Here is a 20,596-nt window from a genome sequence, read left to right as displayed (position 1 = left end):
AACTGTGTTTCCTGGGGGGTCTGTGGTGCAAGAGAGACTTCTCTCTCCCTTGATAGATTGCGTATTGATTATCTGAAGGGTGGTAATTTGATCAGGAATCCCGGGTGATGTTTCATGGTGGGTGTTTTGGAAATTGGGAGGAGGAGGGGTGTTTTAAAAGGTCTTCATCCTGGATTTAGTCCGTGTGTCTTGTGTAGTAGTAGTTTAATAAAGTTTTTTTCCTTTGTTAATAAGCTTGGGCCTGCTCTGCTCTGTTCCTGATAACATCTCACAGCATTTATTTGGGAAGGTGTATTTTCATGGGGGCGCTGGCATTGCGCCAGTGTCAAACCATGACAGAAATCTTTGTCAGCTGCTAAAAATGTTGCTCTGTTATGATTGTTTTGCCCAAATTTCTGAGATATGGTGCATCTCATGCTGGATATCTGGTATTTTTATAAATTATTTTAAAATTTCACTTGCACTGCTGATAGATTAATGAACTGATACTACCTTAGAGCAGAACAAGCATGCAGTTACTTATTTCCAGCTGACAGGGAAGCATGTTCTGCATTGCAAAATGACTTGCGTTGGCTTCACCTTCAAAGTTTGCTTATCCTGATCCTTAAACAAACCTCATGCTCACATAATGCTGCTGCCTGTCAAATACCAAATGCTTACTGAGTAGTACTCAAATGTTTCTGCACCAGTTCTTCACTGCTGGATGTTTTGAAAAGCATAAAATGTGTGTCTTTGCACTGTAGTTTTATTCTTGTACTTCTTTAGGGGCCAGTAAATAAAAAATATTATGAAAAATATTATGGTTTGTAAGACTAGGTTTTCAAGAAAAAAGGTGTCTGCAATATTTGACAGCTACTGAGAAACTACAAAGAAATATTTAGCTGTTGCTATGGCTCAGTAAAATTGTTGGAAAATGAAAGATAGAATGGTGAATCCCTGAGTATAAATGAGCTTTATTTGAAATACAGGTTGGATCACCAGTGCCTAGAGAAAAAAACTGCTATTTCTATAATTAAATCTGAAAAAAGATGGAAATGTCCTTGTAGTAGATGTCACATGGTGCATGGAAGAGGATAAATATTTGGGATTCTTTGGTGTTGTGGGGCTTAGTTCTGGTTTTATTTCTTTTTTTTTTTTTTTTTTTTTTTTTTTTTTTTTTTTTTTTGTTGGTTGGGTTTTTCCATCTGAAGAGAAGATTGAGGAAGTGTAACCTTGGTAATGAAACTTGCTTTAGAAAAGTGGGTTTTATTCAAACAGAGTTTTTTAATATTGCCTTTTTATTCAAGTGAGAGATGTGGGAGAAAGTGATTTTGTGGTATAATCAACATCCTCCCTCTGTTAATATTCACACTTGGACAGTACCTGAGAAATGTGGTAAAATTGACACCAGAGGGATGTTTCTAGTAACAAAACAAAGTAAGGGATTAAAATGCATTTACTTCTTTTCATATATGGAGTGAAAAAGGACTTTCATTCAACCTATCCTCTAACAGAAAGTGTTAAAAGCAGCTTGTTTTGTTCATTATATGAATAAAGCTAAATAAAGCTGACAGCTTCTTAACTACTGATGTATACAGCTCTATGCTCATGTGTACTAAACACTTCACTTATTTCAAGGCACTGAGGATGCTTTTAGTTCAACATAGCAGGATATAAGCTTTCATCTGAAGTTAATGCTCCCATGCTTAGACATTTGATTTTGTCTGCTGGAAGTGTTTGTGCACAGATAAAGTGTAGGAGCTAGAGTGAAATCTGCAGTGGTAATTCTCTGTTTAATGGGGAGTGTAAGAGCTTAGGGAAGGGTTTAAGAACAGTATGTACCCATTCCCAGTATCTGATAATACTCCTGTATCTTTAAGACCTTCCCCGACTGGAAGAGGTGGTTTTCACTGGGAAAAAGTTGCCAGACACTCTATAACAGAAATAATATCTTCAAGTGTATTAGCTCAGATGTTTTACTTCAGGATGGGCTGACTCTTCCTGAAAGCGTGTTTCTCTCTGTGGGTTGTAAATGAATTATATGGAATTAGCTCAGGTGTCAGTATCTACATTTGCAGATATCTGTCCAGGTGCTTAGATGAATCCTACTGCTATGCTGCTGCCCTTTCCTATTTTTTAAAGGTGAAATATTTACAAATTCCAGGAGTTTGGTGTAGGAATGAAAACTCTGGCTCCTTTTCACAGGAGTTAGACTCATAGCATTTCTTTTCTAGTTGCTTGCCTTCCTCCTAGGAAGAGGAGCTGGGCCATCCTCCTAGGAGGGAGTTGTAATATTGATCCAAAAGTTAATGAAGACACTGAATTAAATGTTACCACTTCAATGGCTGTGCAACTTCTTAGTATTAGATCAAAAGGTGAGCATGGTGAGCATTGCCATCTCAACTTCTTTTTTTTTTTTCATCCTTTCTGCAAGTGTGAGCATCCATGATTGTAGTGGCTGGCAAGTGCCTCAGTCCAGACTGACACTGGCATGTAAATCCTCCTTTTGCTACCGATGTTCCTGGAGAGGGGTTGCACTTCCTAATATGTGCCTCTTTAGCATTTCTTATGGCAGAGTTGGATCAAGCCCTCTGATCAACCTGCTTGTTCTTTTTGTAATGGCTCTTAACTCCACTTGTGCTTTCTGTAGGACACCTTTGTGTCTAGCACAAGTGAAATGGGCAAATGTATTCTGCAACATGCTCCAAAGGCTGGCTCCCTGTGCCTGAACTGGGCATGTTGATGCCACCCACCGCAGCTCATTTCTGCCTGCTTCTTCCACTGGAAAAAACCCAAACTACTGAAATTTCTCTGAAGTGATCTTACCCCAGTGTATCCAGAAGCTATGGAGATGCATACTTGCAGTGAGGAGCTGTGAAGCACACTAGAGATGACCACTAAAGTGTGATCTTTACAATTACTTCTCACCTTTGTCATACCTACACTTTATTTGAGAATTGTAATTACACAGTCCAGGGCTAAGGAAGGAAATGAGGAGCATTTGCTGCTCATGGTCTAAAAGTCTTAGTTGTATTGGAGACTGAGATGCATCGGCAGGCAAAAGAATCCTGGAGGAATTTTAGTTTTCTCTGTATCAGCTAGGATGAAGCTAGAATGAAAGATACCTGTGCTGTGGTGTCTTCACTTCCATGGGGTGTGGTCCCAGCAGTTTCAGTCAGGGTTTGCATCTGCCCAAATGAAGGATCAGCAAGTCAAGCTCACTTGATTTTAGACAGTAGAAAATGTATGGTGTTGTCACTGCATGTGAGTTAACTGCCAAAATGACTATCAGTGATAATTTCAAATGTTTCCAGTACCTGTTTTTAAGGGCAATCTGCTTGTTTGCATATTGCTGCCACAGCTTGATTTGTCTTACTTGCTCTTCATATGTCCTAAGTTTGTGGACTGCAGCCCATTTTTTATTCAATACATTTTTTGAGTCAGTAAACTGGGCTTTCATTTGCTGTCTTTCTTGGACTATTTTCAGTTTCTAAAATAGATTCTGTGCTATTTTTTCCTGCATTGTTTTCGAAGTAATTTTCTTTTTTTCTTCTACCTCCTATTCTTTTTCATTGCACAGTACAGCATGCTTTTCTTGCTAAATTTTATGCTTTATTGTAACATCAGTGCTGCTTTTGTTAACCTTTCTGCTGTTCCTTATATTAGCTTAAAAAGTCCCCAACATTCCTAGGCACTTAATACCCAGAGAATGAAATAGGGGACTTGGGAAAGATTAAACCATCTTCTGTCTGCTGAAGAACAGCTCTCCAGTGATTTTGTTTACTTTGGTATGGCCTTTAATTCCAGCTTCAGGAGTTACACCTATGACAATGAAAGTGATTTTTTAAAATCTCAGTTTCATATACAGTGAGAAGGTAACTGATGGTAGTGTGAGCATTAGAAAGCAAAGCATAATCAGATTGAACTGTAGACTAGGAAAGATTGTAGAATAAAAGATAATGGGAGGAAAGGATACTCAAGGTGGTGTTATGGATTTAGGAAAGCAGGTTTGGGAATCTGCTGCTCAGGAAAGGACCTGGGGGTATTGGTTGACAGCCACTGAATGTGAGCCAGCTGTGTGCCCAGGTGGCCAAGAAGGCCAGTGTCATCCTGGCCTGTATCAGCAGTAGTGTGGCCGGTGGGACCCGGGCAATGACTGTCCCCCTGTACTGGGCGCTGATGAGGCCATACCTCGAATTCTGTGTTCCGTTTTGGGCCCCTCAGTACACAAAAGACATTGAGGTGCTGGAGTGTGTCCAGAAAAGGGCAACAGAGCTGGTGAAGGGTCTGGAGCACAAGTCTGGTGAGGAGCAGCTGAGGGAACTGGGATTTTTTATTCTGGAGAAAAAGAGGTTTGAGGGACCTTATCACTCTACAACTGCCTGAAAAGAGGTGGTAGCCAGTTGAAGGTTGGTCTCTTCTCCCAAGTAAAAAACAATAGGGCAAGAATAAATGGTCTCAAGTTGTGCTGATGAGGTTTAGTTTGGATATTAGGAAAATTTCTTCATGGAAAGGGTTGTCAAGCACTGGAACAGGCTGCCCAGGGAAGTGGTGGAGTCACCATTCATGGACATATTTAAGATATGTAGATGAGGCACTTGGGGACATGGTTTACTGCTGGGACTTGGCAGTCCTGGCTTGGACTGATGCAATGAGATCAGGATGCAACTCTGCTAGCAAGGTCTGTTATGCTGGTGATGCAACTTACTAAAAGAACTGGGGGTAAGAAAGGCATTTTGGTCCCAGTTCAAAGTACTTTCCATGTTGGTCATGATTCATTTGCAAGTGGCAGTGAAAGAGGTGATGTGCTGGGTTCCTTGCATGGGAATGTGTAGGAGGGGGTTTACCAGCAGGATAAAAATCTTACCTTTGCTGGCTAATGTTAGAATGACCTGTGCTCTGAATAGTCCAGGTAAGAGGAGAGTATTCTAATATGTATTTGTACAGATAGGAGAGATAAATGTTCTCAGATATTTGTGAGAAAATGATCTAGCTGGTGAGCATCCAGATTTCAAAGTACTTTCCTAGGATAACAATGTCATTTAAATGTGAGTGTGGTTGGCTTGTTTGTAATGCCTGCCAACAATCTTTCTAGGAACAGGATATAAAACTGCTACTTGGTGACTTGTTCGTTCTGTTTTGATCTGTGGTTTAATTACAGCATGTTTAATTGCTCTTTTCATTTCATTCATTTAGGAGGCAGAGCAGTTTTATTTTTTCCCCTTTCCTTTGCGTGGTGTTTTTTGTTGGGTTTTTTTTTGTTTGTTTGTGGGTTTTTTTTTTTTTTTTGGTTTTTTGGGTTTTTTTGGGTTATTTTTTGGTTTTTTTAGGCACAGTTTGGTAGAATAATGTTCATCAAGTGAAGGAACAATTGCTCTTTTTCTCATGAGGTCACTTGATTCCAATTTATTATTTTTATCCCAAGCTTACTGAGTGAAGATGAGGCTCCTTAGTGCCACAATTTCTTATCAGAGGTTTACTGAATTCTGAGTTTTGTCTTTCTATTTATTTATCGTGCCAAGTTCATACCAAGGCTGCCATTCTTCTCTGATCTATAAACTTCTGTGAATAACGAAAAGGGTCTCACATTTTCCTTATACTGAGTTGAGATGAGAAACAAGTTAGATAGTTCTTCAAGAAGAATATTTATGTTATCATAAACCAGTGCTGGTGCCAAAGGGGAGATACTATTCCCTTTATTTTACTCAGTGTTTGCTAGTTGTTTAATGAAACAGATGAGGGACTTCTCCTTGGTTGAAATTAATCTAGAAGACAAGATGTTTGTTGCCTCAGAGTGCTCCTGGGACTTCAGACTTCACACAGAAATGAAGGAGAATATTAAAGATGCTGGAAATGTGGTCACATGTCTATTGGGGACTCTTCTGCCTTTTTTAAGGGATGCAGCTGACTGGTTTTAAGCAAATTTATGCCTAAGGACCTGTCTGTAAAGGGAATTAACTACATGGTTAGTGTGATGGGCTAAGTGGTAAATTATTATAGAATCATTTGGGTGGAAGGGACCCTAAAGATCGTTCCAACCACCCTGCTGTGGGCCAGGATGCCTTCCACTAGACTGTGCTCCTCCAAGCCCCATCCAGCCTGGCCTTGAACACTTGCAGGGGTGGGGCACCCACTGCTTCTCTGTGCAGCCTGTTCCACAGTGGCCACATACTGACTCTTTACTGATGTCTGAGGAGATGCTCTTGCCTTTGTGTGTGCCTCCAGGACAGCTCCCTCCGGCACTCACAGCAGAGCGATTTGAACAGGGTGGAAGCCATCTCCTATTTGCCACTAAACTCATGCAGGGTGCCAGTAGCTAATCCACATCAGCTGTGTGCAGGTTGCTGTGAGCTACTTTCCCTTAGCAGAAAGGAGGTGGGAGATCATTAATGATCTCATCAATCTCAGCTGTCCTCTTGCTCAGTGTGGTGTTATTTGACAGTGCAGTCATAGTGTGCAGAGGTAATTTTGGTCAAGGCAGAAGGATGAAAAAGAACACATGGTTAATGGAAATATTTGCCATGTATGTCTTATGAGTAATTTTATTTCCTCTGCTTGCCAAAACAAGTTAGCATGGAAAATGGTTTACTAGTGTAACTGGGAAGACCTGTTTGTGTTCATGAAGCATGAAAACTGCCAGCGGCCTTTGCATCCCTGAGTTTTATTCTTTATTCCCTTCACCCCAGGTCCCCCCAGCACTAAGAGTTCAGTGTTGTCTTCCTGGGTCCCAGAAAGAGGACAGTAGGCACAGGCTTTGTAATCCACATCAGTACCAGGTGCTCTGTGTACGTCATGGTTCCAATCCTCCTCTCTGTGTCCAGCACTCCAGATCTGCTTTGATACCGAGGTTTTCTTGTTTATAATAATTTTCAAAATAAGATTCCCCATCCTCCCTCTGGACTCAGGACTTTGTCATGTTTTCTGTTTTCATCCACTGTTTCAAGTTTTTTTAGGTTAATTGTAAGCCTTTTCATTTTGGCAGGGAAAATAAATAGGAGTGAAATGGGGTTATGGTTACATGAGATGTTGTCCTTAATCTGTGGTTGTGTAGGTATTTGAAAGTTACAGCTTTTCTAGCCAGATCACGGGGGTTTGACATGTTTGTATGTTTTCTCTTCCATTTCAATTATTCTGATGTTTCTGAATGTATTAGACATGTGACTGATGTATAGGATGCTCCCTGAAATGCTGGAGTAGACAGAATAGTGTTCAAAGGATACTGTGTGAGGCACAGATGACAGCCTGCCCTCCAAGATAGTGTAAGGCTTAACAAATGGGCTGAACTCCATCAGAAGCCTTATAATTGTATATAGTGACTCATTCTTCCTGGCTTATGACTTCTTATGAAAAGTATGTATTTTTGAATATCTAGCAGAATGCACCATGCTTTAATTATAGCAAATTCTTTGAAATATTTGTACAGCGCTTTTGTAAAAGAACTGCTATTAGCTCTGTGCACAGTCCTGGTGTTTTCTCCACTGCTTAAGCATATTCTGAGAAGGTTTTAGAGAACTCCTATATTACTTTCCAGAGAAATCAAAGTTTCATTAAAGTTTGAGAATTTAATTCATATTTAGAGAGGATTTTTTATAATGTTCCATCATGCTTTTTGTGACCAGAACCTCACACACAATGGCAATTATACAAGAAGGATACTGTGTATTGTTCCTTCCCTTATGTGAAATTTTTACAAATACAGAACATTCTTATGCAAGTTCCTGAAATGAGTGATGCCGGTCCCACATGAATGGAGATGAAATTTTGCAAAGGAGATAGTAGTCTACTGTTGTTAGCTGAAACCAGCCAGCAACAACTGAAAATAATTATATTATGCTCATTCTCTTTGGTGTTCTTTCCCTTACATATGGGATAGAACAGTGTTGTAAAAATGATCCTTACTGATGTCTCAATTCAATGAACTCTTGTCAGGAATTCTCTCTATAGTCTGAACAAAAGTAAGTTAATTTATAGTTGCAGGTTCAGTGCATTTCTGAGAGGATTTAAGTTTTAGTTGTTGTATTTACTAGTGCAATTTTATTCCCTTCCAGCTAAGTTCTCTAGGAGAGATTTGCCACCACTCTTTAGCCTTCCTAGGCCATCTCCCTTAGCTGGTGTTTTTGGACAAGTCAGGTGTACATCGTGTATTATGTACAGTTACTTTGGAATTAATACAGAGTTTGTTTCTCAGTCCTTGTAGGCTTCTGCTCCTGTGGTTATTGGGGCACATGGCTGGTCAGGCTGGACTTCACACACTCCCTAGAGAGCAAACTAGACATCAGTTTTCTTCTCCAAGCCTCCTGTCTCCTTCATTACACCAGGCGGGTACTGTGGAATTCCTCTCAGCGAAGGGAAGAGGCGAAAAGCCAGCCTAGAAATCCAGTTGGTAATATTGCGTAATACATGAAAAGCATCTTGAAAGGGTAGTAAACAGAGAATGGATATGAAGTGTTTAGTGAAGTTTGTAAAAGTAATCACATCGATACATCATGAAGATTCTAGAAGTACAAGAGCTGAAATGCTAAAACTGAGAAAAGTGATGTTTCTGTAGATCCTAACACAACTCACAGGAAGTGCTGATCCAAGAGTGTGCATATTACTCCAATTTAAAAAAAATTTCATGTTCTCCATTTTTTTTCTCACAGTAAATCTCTAGCAGAGAATTTTGTGGTGACTGGGAATTTGATTATTTGAAACAAATCACCTGTGCTTCTTTAATCTAGGATTCCTATCAGTATGTGCCCACAAAAAGGTCTGATTAAAAACAAAGAAAAAAGGATGCTGAGCAAAAGCTTTGATTCAGCAAGATTTTGAATACCCTGGCTGAGTTCCATGTCACACAAATACAACCAGAGGTTTAATTGTATGACTTAACATAGATAGAATTGCTCATGTGTATAAAGTGTTTTGTGCTTAATTTTGTTAGTGCCAGCTGCTTGGCACTTATTGGGGTTAAGACCTTTGATCTTGTTCCTTTAAAAATAGGTGTTAGTTCAAAATCATGACAAACATCAGTTTTCAGGAAAAGCAAGGTGTCTTCAATATGTAATGGAAATATTATATGCAAATGGAATTAAAGAGAACAAGCCAGGACTTGTTGCTTATGAATTATCTATATTGAAAAGAGGTCTCTTTGAGGGTACCAGGCTGGTACTTTTTATATTTATTTATTCAAGGAGTTTGTATATGAAATTTCTTTATTTCTGAAACAACACAAGCATTTTCATCAAACTGATTTTTTAGCAACTCGGTATGTTCATGTGAAAGTCGAGGCATTTGATTGAAAGACAAAGAAAGGTTGGGTGAATTCAAGTTAGATGTTGAAAAGATTCACACAGGAAATGTATAAATGAGTAAAGGAACGAACATCTCAGTGGTGTCTAGTTTAAAACAAACGCTTTTGATGTCCCAGCTGTTTATCCTGTGTCAAATAATGCTACTGGACCAGAAGAAAAATCATAATCATAAACGACGAGAATAAAAGTTACTGGTTTTAAAGCTTTCAACATGTGTGTGCATGAAGTACTGAAAATGCTTTTAGAACATGAAATTGTATGCAAAGAGGAGAGAAATAAAAATATTTGAAAAGCTTATTTTTGAAGTTTTTCTCAGCAAATTACAGAAGAGAGAGCTGATGTCAATGGGCATGTAGAATTTCATTAATAATTATCAATTACATATTTCTTAGAGGCTATGCTACTAATTAACTTATAAAATCAATGTTCTGCAAATTTGCCACTTGGTGGTGCCAAATTCATTTATAAATCACAGATGTGAGCTGAGACAAGCTGTTGAAGTTTTTTCTGAGGCATGTACACTAAGAGATACATACATTTTCTTGGAAAACTTTGATTTTGTGACAGCACTGGTGCAGCTGTAATTGGCAGCACTTCTGGCAACCATTCCTGAAGCCCCATATCTGGAATACCTTTCTGTCCCTCCAGTACAAGAGAGAGTAAGTGTATAGCAAAGCTGCATCTATGAGAACAGAGTTTCAGGAACATTTCTTCCGTACCATGCACCTGGCGAAAAATAATTTGGATCCAGTGATATTCCAGGCATGGTGCAGAATATGGCTTTGGGGTTTCTGGAGGCAGCTGCAGGTGTGCTGCTTGCAGTATTATTTTTGTAGGTGTTTGACTGAAATAGTTCCTGTACAGTTGTGGTTTTAACACTGCCAGAATTTCCACAGGTTTATCACTGAGCTCTATATACTTAATTGAAGGGTGATGATTATTTTAAATGTAAATATGAACAAAAAGACTTGTGATTAAATTAACCTTCCTCCATCTCTCAGCTGCAGGACAGCTCTTCAGCAGGCTTGAAGTTTCTGTTTTATTAAAAAAAGTCTTAATTTGTCACAGTGTTTCAGTGTTATCAGTGTTTAGCATTGAAGAATATTTACACCAGACTTAACAACTTTTTTTATTTTTTTCCTCTCTCTCAATGCTACAGTCCCAAAAGAATTGGTGGAGCTTCACTTGAAACTGATGAGAAAGATTGGGAAGTCTGTCACAGCAGACAGATGGGAAAAATACTTGATCAAGGTACAGTATGCATGTTGTATTATTCTGCAATGCTGGAATATGGTTGTGATGAACTTGCTTGTGTGAGCAAGCCCTAGTATGAGCTACAGGAGCCTTGGGTTGTGCCAGCATCAACACGCATACATCGGATCCCAGCTTAACTTGCAGTCTGCCTAGGCTTGTGGGAAAAAGGTCTCTGAAAATAGGCACCATCTTCTGCATGTGAGAGTGTCCACCCTCATAATTGGCAGGAAAATATTTTCTTGAGTATTAAGACCCTAAATAAAGAAGATTTAGTAGTCTGCAAATGGGTTAAATTAAGCAGAGATTTATACAGTAGCAGTTCATTGTATATCACTTGCCTGGATATGATTTAGTTACTGTGATTTGGCTGATATTCATGCAGGAACCATACAGAGGTCTTGTAGCATGTGTTAATAGTAAAAGATAGTCTTGCAATGATTTATATCTGCATGTTCAGAATGGCATAGCTAAGATAAAAATGTAATTATGCATCAGTAAAAATAGAGCATCCCATTGTTTTACGTAATTCTGTCTTGGTATTTTAATTGCAGCTGTGTCTTTGTTGATACTTTACATACAAATAGTTTCCAGTTTAAATAATTTACACTGCTTCAAAAAATAAAAATATATGGATAGTCAAAATTTATAGGTTACCATTTCTCCTCTGGATATGTTCCATGTGCCTTTTAATCCACAAAATTGTAATCTTGTTATTGTCTGTAAAGCTGTGATCACATCTTGCTTAGAAATACAGCATCAGGGTAATAGCAACCATACAAATAATGGCACTTGGCAAATCCAGCTGCAGGTCTCCCCCTTAAATGCTGTCTATAAGCTCTTCAGAGGTATGAATTTATCTTGAGGTTTGTGTACCCTTTAAGGCGATGATGTTTTTAGGGCTGGGAATGTATTGAGAAATAACCTGCTAAAGGGCCTTTGTTAATTCTGACCTGTTAACCAACTGTAAAGCATTGATGATAATATTTTAAAAAATAGTAATGTAATAATTTATGTAACTTGTGTTTACTTTGTGTATTACCAACTACTGTGGTTACTGAATTATGTTAAATTCCTTAATAAACCCAAAAACCATTGCAGCAAACTGAGAAAACCCAACTCTGACTCGTGAACTTAAGTACCCCACTGAAGCCACTTACCAGTTGTGTGATAAGCAGAAAGCAGGGTGATAAAATAAGTGTGAGGGAGTAGTTTGGAAAATCTTCTTTAAAGCGGTTTGGAAATTCTTCTTCAGGGAAGCAGTAAGGAAACCCTCCCTCACACCCCTGTTAAGACCAAGTAAGTGTTAATAAATTCTACTTCATTTAACAGTCTCTAGAGCTAACTTGAAGCTTATTTTGGACAGTGGTTCAAAGGAACCTTGAAGAACAAAGGAATTTGAATATAACTAATTAGAAAGGTATGCTAATACTGTCCCCAATTCAAAGAAGTATGATTAATTTAGAAAAGCAAGGAAAAGTATTGGGAAATGCCTCAAAAGCCAGGAAAAACTGAAAAGGTGTGGAACCAATGAGAATATTTTTCCTTGATGCCTGCAGTATTGTTCCACATGTTATTGATGACACTCTAAGAGGCAAAGTTGACCTGTTTTTCCTTTGTTAGAAACTACTGATGTGTTGCTTTGATAAAACAGGGCTTGATATATTCTAGATGTTCTTATTTTAGGCAGAAACTTCAGTGGAGGGCATCCAGACTTACATGCTCTTAATATTTATGCATGTATGTATTATTACATTTTGTTTATATACCAACTAATTATAAAATGTGCTTCACTTGACTGTTGTGCATATAAAGAATATCATAAAAATATGATCTTTTATATCTGAGCTGTGTTTTTATATCTGAGCTGTGGCTGATATTTTGACAGATGGATATATTTCGGGATAGGAAGCGATCATGGTAGTTGAGAGTTCTTTCCCTTCCCTCTTCTGGTGGTGAACCACCCAAGTTGGATCCACCAGCATGTGCACTAATCTTTTATGGAATAAAATGGCTGCAGGTCTCTGCGAGTCTGACTTTCCTCCTCTGCACCAGGAATGTCTTGTGGTCATGTATGACTAAGGTAAAGAAATGCCTGGTCCTAAGCATTCCAATAACCAAGAGGAAGTGTCCAGCTTAGCTGATTTTGAGAAACCTGTAGTGAGATCACATTGCACTGTCTCCTGACAAAGTGTTTTATTAGCTATTGTCAAACATAACTTACATTTTTATAGAATGAAGATTTCTCTGCACTGGTCCGTCTGAAACCTTCAACCCAAAATCAGCACATTCTGAACATATTTCTGATTAGAATTCAGGTGTTTGTAGTCCCACTCAAGGAGACTCCTCTGTCAAGGAGACTCCTCTTTCATGTTCCTGTTTTCCTTGTTTAAAGTGAACATTTGGCATGGTAATAGTGTTGGATGCCATCATAGCTTCTTTGGAATTATTTGAGAGAGCTGTTTCAGCATTTCTTGCAGGGTGGGAAGGTGCTGACCATTCTTGGCATGCAGAAGCCAGGAGTTCCTGCAAGCAGCAGCTTTGTGATCAGTGTGAAGCATCCTCTCTGGGAAGGCAGAGATTAAGATTTCAGCAGAGCCTGGATCAATGGGATGTGTAGTTCAGGGTTGTGACAGCACTTGTCAGGAGAAAGCACAATTATCTAGTTTTTAATTGTCGAAATGTAGTAACTTCAGTTTGAACAGATGCTTCATCGGCTCTGATGCTTTAAAGCTTTTGCTTTGACAGTCACATACTTTGTAGCACATGAAGCTTCTCATTATTGCTCTCATACTTAATGACGAAGTAATGAACAGCAGCTGGCATATGCCCGGAGTAAGCGTTTCGATATTCAGTTTCCCAGTGTTCATATTACATAGTTGAAAAGGAGAGAGAAGGTAGAATAGCTTCATTTTGTGAGTGAGCAGTGATTGTCTCCTGCTGTGAGCTTTGGCTTGGCATCAGAGAAGTTCCTGTGTAATATTACTTAACCTCAAAGCAGGAAAAACTGCTCTTCATCAGGATCCCTTGTGACCAGAGTGCTCTTCACTGTTTTCTGTAGGTCACAGCTTAAAGTCAAAGTATGCTTTATGGTGTGGCTGAGCTGACCTAACTGCAGGCTTACCATTGTGCCACCTGAGAAATGGTGTCAGTACCAGGGGTAGTGGAGGGTTGGTAGTGTGGCTGTGGGGACAAGGGAGGGGTAGCAGCCCCTCTGCTTGGTTGGAGTCCAGGTGGAATTTTACATTATGAATCGGTTAATCTGTATTTTTGGTGGATGAAATTTAGGATTATTTTTGCTGCTGTTTCCAGAGAAAGCTGCATTCAGATGTGATTGGCAAGTTTCTAAGTAGCTTGGTAACTGTATCTTACATTTAATAATAATTTGTTGATTGGGAGACTGCACTGTTCTGATTGAGTCCAGCCCTCCAGTCTGAAGGGCAGCAGTACCTCATGCACTCATTTGACAGTTGTGATTCAGCAGTGGCACTTCAATATAATTCCAACTGGCAGTATAGCTGTGATCAGCTTTTGCCTCCTCATGGATATTTCCACTGGAATAGCCTCACTGACTGGAGGCTATTCCAGTGGAAATACTGGAGATCCCACCATGTGTCCTCAATTGATGAGCAGCTTGTCTCTTCATGAGAGTTGGCTTAAGCACGCCTGAGTTGTTTAGGAGGAGAGGGAATTTCTTCTTCACCTTTATTATTCGACCTCATGCTGGTTCAATCTTATTTCTCCTCTACTGCTGCTTTTTCTGGTGATAGGATTTTTCCCCCCATATTGGTGTGGTTGAATTTACTTGCTTTAAATAATTTGAAATTGGCTATATTTAAAATATTTAAAAATATTTGTCAAGCAGCTTGAAGCTCAAGATACTTTGTAAAGAGTAATAATTCCACAGTGTGGAGCGAGTAGCAGTTGCATTTGTTATTTGCAGTACAGTTGAAGGACTTGAGGGCCCCAGGAGACCCTGGCAACTTGTCTGCTAAATGCTGCAAGGAGATATAATTGGGAGTCATGTCTGCTTGAGAGAATTTATATTCTAAATAGACAGAAATAGAAAAATGTGAGATATGTGCACAGCAAAGACAATAATACCTTCCCATTTCAGAATAATGCTATCTAATTTAGGATGCTTAGAGAATGTGGTGGTGATCAGGGCCTCAATGATCTCCTCTTCCATAAAAATTCAACAGTGCTTGCTAACGTGCCTCAGTTTTACTTTTTGTTTTTCTGTAAGACTTTCTGACTGCAATCTCAAAGAGATCATGTATAATTAATTATTGTAGTAAGGTACTACTAATAAAAAAGTTTAAAGTTGCTTTTTTCTCCTAACCTTAGAAATCTGCTTATTTCGTTTGTAACAGATATGTCAAGAATTCAACAGCACTTGGGCTTGGGAGATGGAAAAAAAAGGATACCTAGAAATGAGTGTTGAATGCAAACTGGGGATTCTGAAGGTACACATTCATCAGCTAAGGTTCTAAATTACTGCTTCCTCACTCACTCACTTTAAGGTCTTGCAAATTTAGCTTGACTGAACCATAAGTGCATATATTAAATATAAAATTGATCTTGGAACAGACATAATATTATTCATTGTAGTGGGATGGACCCAAACTGCATTGTTTGCATATTTTTCACACATTTGTATGAAAATAGTCTCATGCTTACTGCTTTGTCAAAAGATCTTTGCCTGTGCAATACACACTTTGAAATGTGTTTGTTACATTGCTGAATTCCAAAGGCAAAATGGGACTTAATCTTTTGTAGTCTTGACAAAATTGTCAGGGTTGGTTCCAAGTTATGTATGGGTTCTATTGTAGAATGAGATCATTTGTACTATGCAATAAAAATTGAGAATAAGCTTTCTAAGCTACTCGGGTTAAAAAAACCCAAAACCAACCCAAACCCTTCTCTCTGATTTAAAAACAGCATGGTCTGGAAAAAACTTACAGCTACAGCTGATACACATCCAACAGAGAGAGGCCTAAAAACAAGTTCCAAATCACACTGAAATGAAATGAGCTGATTTTCTTCTTTCTGTTTATATTTTTTGATATCTTACCAGTCTTTTTACTTTTTCAGTATCTCTGTGAATGTCAGTTTGATGACAATCTAAAGTTTAAGAATATCATTAACGAGGAGGATGCTGACGCCATGCGTCTGCAGCCCATTGGTCGGGACAAGGATGGCCTCATGTACTGGTATCAGCTGGATCAGGAGCATAATGTCAGGATGTACATAGAAGAACAGGATGACCAGGATGGATCCACATGGAAGTGCATTGTTAGGTATTCTTTTTTTTTTTTTTTTTTTTAATTTTGTGGGGTTTTTAGCTGTTTGTGACTCAGGCTCAGAAATGTATTTGAATAAATCTTCAATTCTCACACAGTAGGATTCATGACAGTGGGATTTTCTGCATTGACATCTATGTTCTAGTGAAAAATTGTGTACAGAAATAACTCACAGATTTGTTGGTAGCAGCCATCACATAATTTGCTTCCTGCTAGTTCAAGCTGCAATGAATATATAGAAAAGGTAGCAAGAGAAGACTGTCTTGAGGATGATGGCTCCATATTCCTTAGTGTCCAGATAAATGCCTTAGAAAATAGAACACTCTTGCTTCTTTAACTTCAGCTTTGTTAGAAAAGCTACAAGTGGACAGATTTGTTCTTGGGGAAGTTATATTGCAATTACTCCTGTTGGAAGGAAGCCAGAGGAGGCCAAGGGGATGCTTGGAGGGCTTGAGCACCTCTCCTGTGAAGACAGGCTGAGAGATTTGGGATTTTCCAGCCAGGAGAAGAAAAGGATCCAGGAAGAACTCAGAGCCTTTTCTAGTACCTAAAGGAGTTCAGGAAAAGGGGAGAGGGATTTGTTAGAGAGGCGTGTAGTGACAGGACAAGGGGGAATGGCTTCAAACCGACAGAGGGCAGATCTAGATTTGTTAGTACAGCAAAGTTCTGTGAGAGTGGTGAGGCAGCAGTACAGGTTGCTCAGAGAAGCTGTGGCTGCCCCATTGCAGGAAGTCTTCATGGCCAGATTTGATAAGGCTTTGAGCAACTTGGTCTTGTAGATGTTGGAACAGGCTGGTCTTTGAAGGTCCCTTCCAGCCCAAACTATCTGCAGGTTATTTACACTGCCATGACTTCAGTAACTGAGGGAGTCATGCAGAAGTATTTAAACCACTATCAACAAGCCATAAAATGATAAGCATTACTATAAGTTACATGTATTCAGCTGTTGTGGGGGAATAAAGTAAATGTATCCAAACAAACAGATTAAGAGCTGTTCCATGCATCATCTATCTCTTCCATGCATTATAGACTCCAAAATTCATTGCCGAAAGAAGAAGAAACCAGGGTTCTGCCGGGAAGGTTCTAACACTCCACACTCACAGCAGAAAACCACTGTAATGCATTAAGAAATCTGAAATTGTTTTAAAACCCGTGAGACTCCACATATTGTGATTGTTGCAGCTTCCTTTCTTTCTGTAAACCTGGGAAAAACAAATTGCTGAACATTGACTTTGAAAAACAGATGTGAGAGCCTTATTGTTGTAGTCCATTAAGAAAGCAATGACTGTTCATGGCTCAAATTCTTTATCAATTAAGGTGGAGTTTTCTTAATAGTTGGATGTGCAGTTTAAATAAAGAGTTACAGTGCACTGAGATTCACTCTCAGACAGATGTGCTCCAGTCCTTTTGCTGTCATAACTTGATGGCATTTTCTAGACAACTTGCTGTTTGTTGCATGTGCTTAGGATAAGCACTTGCAAAAAAGTACCTAAATTATTCTGCTGTTTGCTTTTGCAAATTTCAGTCAAATGATATGGTTGCTTCTTGGTGCATGAGCAGAGAGCTGTAGTTTGTTCACTGCTGAGAGGAAAAAAAAGAAATAGCAAAGAATAATCAGTGATGGTTAAGGAGAGGGTAATAAATAACAGAATAATAGTAGCAGCTTGGATCCAGACCCAACAGGAATTGAGTTGAGATAGATAAGTAGATAAGGTCCTTCCAAAAACAATATTTTTATTTGGGTATGGATAAATTGAAAGGTTTCTGGTTGCAAAGGTGCAGTCACTGGTGGGACAAGCATTTCAGTTTGCTTGTGTTTTCACTATATAACTCTATAAGGTGTTCAGGGTAATTAATTTAAGCAGATAATGTTTGTTTACTCTTTATGAATCCCTTTGGGGTAAGTAAGTGACTTATCAGACAGTGTATTTTTCTCTTCTAGAAACCGCAATGAGCTTGCCGAGACCCTTGAGCTCTTGAAAGCGCAAATTGATCCTGCTCTGTTGAAAAACAACAATTCTCAGCAGGAGAATTCATCACGTGAAAGTCCAAGCATAGAAGATGAAGACACCAAAAAGGGTGAAGAAGCAGATACACAAGGTTTTCTGCCTTCTTTTATCAAAGTTTAAGTGTTTTGCTGTGGCAGTGTTAGAATTTTCAGCCTCACAAAAAGTTACTGTGTTAGATTAGGACTTTAAAAAAGTAAATCAAGTAAATACTGAATCCTTTGAAATTCTGAATATATTTGGAGGTTTTTTCAATACATAGTGAATCTCAAACACTTATTTATAGGAAGAGACCTGTGTAAAAATGTTTTCTCAGTAACTTTTCTTTTTTGCTGTACATTTTGTATAATATTGTAAATGCTCATTATTGTATGTTTTTGTGGAGCATTGAACCGCTGCCAAACCTTTCCTGTTTTAGCAACATTAAAATTTGAAAAAGAAAAGAAATCTGCTTGTGCAATGCCATGATTGAAATCAAGGCTGTATTGGGTGTGGTGTTTATTCTTGCTTTTGAGTTAGAAAAATATAGGTTATTTCCTCAAATGTTTCACAATTGTCACAATATTTCAAGAAGACATGAGCTTAAGTTAAAACAATTTAAAATGCTAAAACATTGTTGAAGTGAGGCTGTCCTTATCTGCCTCCACTATATTGTTGTTATTAAAATCACAAAATTATTTAGGTTGGAAAAGATCTCCAAAATCAAAGCCAAGAACCTTTTTCCTTCCTTATTATCATGCCATTCCACGTATTTAGTAACTTGCCTGACTTGTTGGTTTGTGCATTGGTTTTGCTAAGTATCTGTCAGCCTGGAGTATTTGATTTTGTTAAGAATCTGGTCTTCTTTCAGGTCATGAAAAACTAGAAGCTTGTTATCCTGAGTAATTTTACCCCAGTTTTACTGCCTGGTCTTATTATTTTGTTAAAATGCAGGAAAATGTTTTTACAATCAGAAACAAAATTTAAGTATTCCAGTGTGTTAGTAGGTGTTTCTGCAAATGTGTTGAAGTTAATTGGATATGTGGAATTAGCCAAGGCTTGTCTTGGTTTTGAGTATCAGAGAGAAGGAATTACTATTCTATTCTTCTTTGCAACAAGCAGTGTAGAACAAAAAAAATTAATATTTAGGTAAAATTTGAGTTGTTGTGGAAGTACTAAGAGCTGATTGTAGAAATGACAGTAAATTGTGACAAAACCCAGCAGAATTATCTTTCAGTCTAAGGCATTTCCAGTATCTAACTCCGCATGTAAGTGCCAACACAACCTGCATAGTTACCAACAGTGCAGAATTAATTCCATGTGCTGGTTGTGCTTTTGTCTCAGTCAAGCCAACTTAAATATCTGATTGAGACCCCTTCTTCAGATATGATTTTGCTTTATGTTGAGTTCAGGAGCAGCCATTTGAAAACATTTTAAATGCCCCTACTGTAGATAATTCCCCAAATCTTGTGGCACACTCACCTGGCTCAGTACTTGCATTAGGCTGTGTATTGGTGTAAAATCACCTCTAGGCACTAGTTGCAAAATCACAGAACAGTTTGGGTTGGAAGGCATCTTTAAAGGCCATCTAGTCCAACCTCCCTGTGATGAGCAAAGACATCTTCTACTGGATCAGTTTGTCCAGAGGCCCATTCAGCCTGACCGTCAACGCATCCAGGGATGGAGCAGCCCCAACTTTGCTGGACCTGTGCCTTACCACCCTCACAGTGAAGAATTTTTTTCCAAATATCTAATCTAAATCTCCCTTCTCTTAATTTAAAGCCCTTCTCCCTTGTTCTGTCAATCCATGCCCTTGTCAAAAGTCTTGTAAGACCCCTTTATGAAATGGGAGATGCTATAAGGTCTTTCCAGGTGCTTCTCCAGGCTGTCTCTCAGCCTGTCTCCATAGCAGAGGTGCTCCAGCCCTCTAAGCATCTTCATGGTCTCATTCCTACAGGTCCATGTCCCATGTATGTAATGAATAATGAAATTATTTACATTTGTAGTGATTTGAGTGCTGTCAGTGTGTTCACAGAACATTCCTTAGAGCCTTTAAGTTGAGAAACTGTGGTATTTCCTCCTTGTAGTCCAGGGATTGCACTGAAAGCCCTACTAAGATGTAGGGAAAACATGCTGGAAGACCTGGCACTTGTTGGCTTTGGCCATTTTCCATGTACCATTAAATTAGTACATGCAAATACATGGTGACCTAACCCAATGCTTACATGTTTACTGGCCTGACTGATTGACTCTAATAGTGTTAGGAGAGCTTGTGCATTGACTGAGTAATTTCGTGTATATGTGAAAAGTTTTGTGATTAGTTCAGGGAGTTAAACTATAGAACATCTGCTGATTTTTGGTATGGGGAGGTTTTGGGATTCTGGTGATCCTTAATGAAGTTTGGGAGAAAGCTGTAGGTGATGGGAAGAAATGGCTGAGCAAAGTTTAGATAGACAGAAATAAAGGCAAATCGGAAGAATTTGGATACAGAGAAAATACCTCGTTCTCACTGTTACAGACTGATATCTTTGCAGAGGCAGTTATAGGTACCCTGAGTGGGGATCACTTCTATGAAGGGGGAAAAACCAGCCTTGAGCCTTCAAAATGTTCATCAGTAAAGCACCTTAACCACTTCTAGAGCCTTAGACATGCATCTTTACTGTACTGATACTGAGATTTATGTGGATACATGCCTTGTATTTGAAAACAGAAGATCTGTGAATTCCTCCTCACTGTTCTTTTCTAAAATGCTTAATTTCATTGATGTAATTGTTAGCTGTCATGG

General features: G+C 38.8%; 1 protein-coding gene across 1 annotated transcript in view; it reads left to right on the top strand.

Moving 5' to 3' along the window:
* Window positions 1-20,596, top strand: part of RSF1 (remodeling and spacing factor 1) — a 67,856-nt gene that overhangs the window by 15,878 nt on the left and 31,382 nt on the right. The window contains exons 2-5 of the mRNA XM_053971073.1: window positions 10,432-10,523; window positions 14,897-14,989; window positions 15,618-15,823; window positions 17,769-17,926. Of these exons, the coding sequence (XP_053827048.1) occupies window positions 10,432-10,523; window positions 14,897-14,989; window positions 15,618-15,823; window positions 17,769-17,926 (549 nt within the window). The remainder of the gene's footprint in view (window positions 1-10,431; window positions 10,524-14,896; window positions 14,990-15,617; window positions 15,824-17,768; window positions 17,927-20,596) is intronic.

Source organism: Vidua macroura, chromosome 2 (genome assembly GCF_024509145.1).
Source record: "Vidua macroura isolate BioBank_ID:100142 chromosome 2, ASM2450914v1, whole genome shotgun sequence".
NCBI lineage: Eukaryota > Metazoa > Chordata > Aves > Passeriformes > Viduidae > Vidua > Vidua macroura.
Note: the sequence above shows the minus strand (reverse complement) of the source record. Positions and strands in the feature narration are given on the sequence as shown.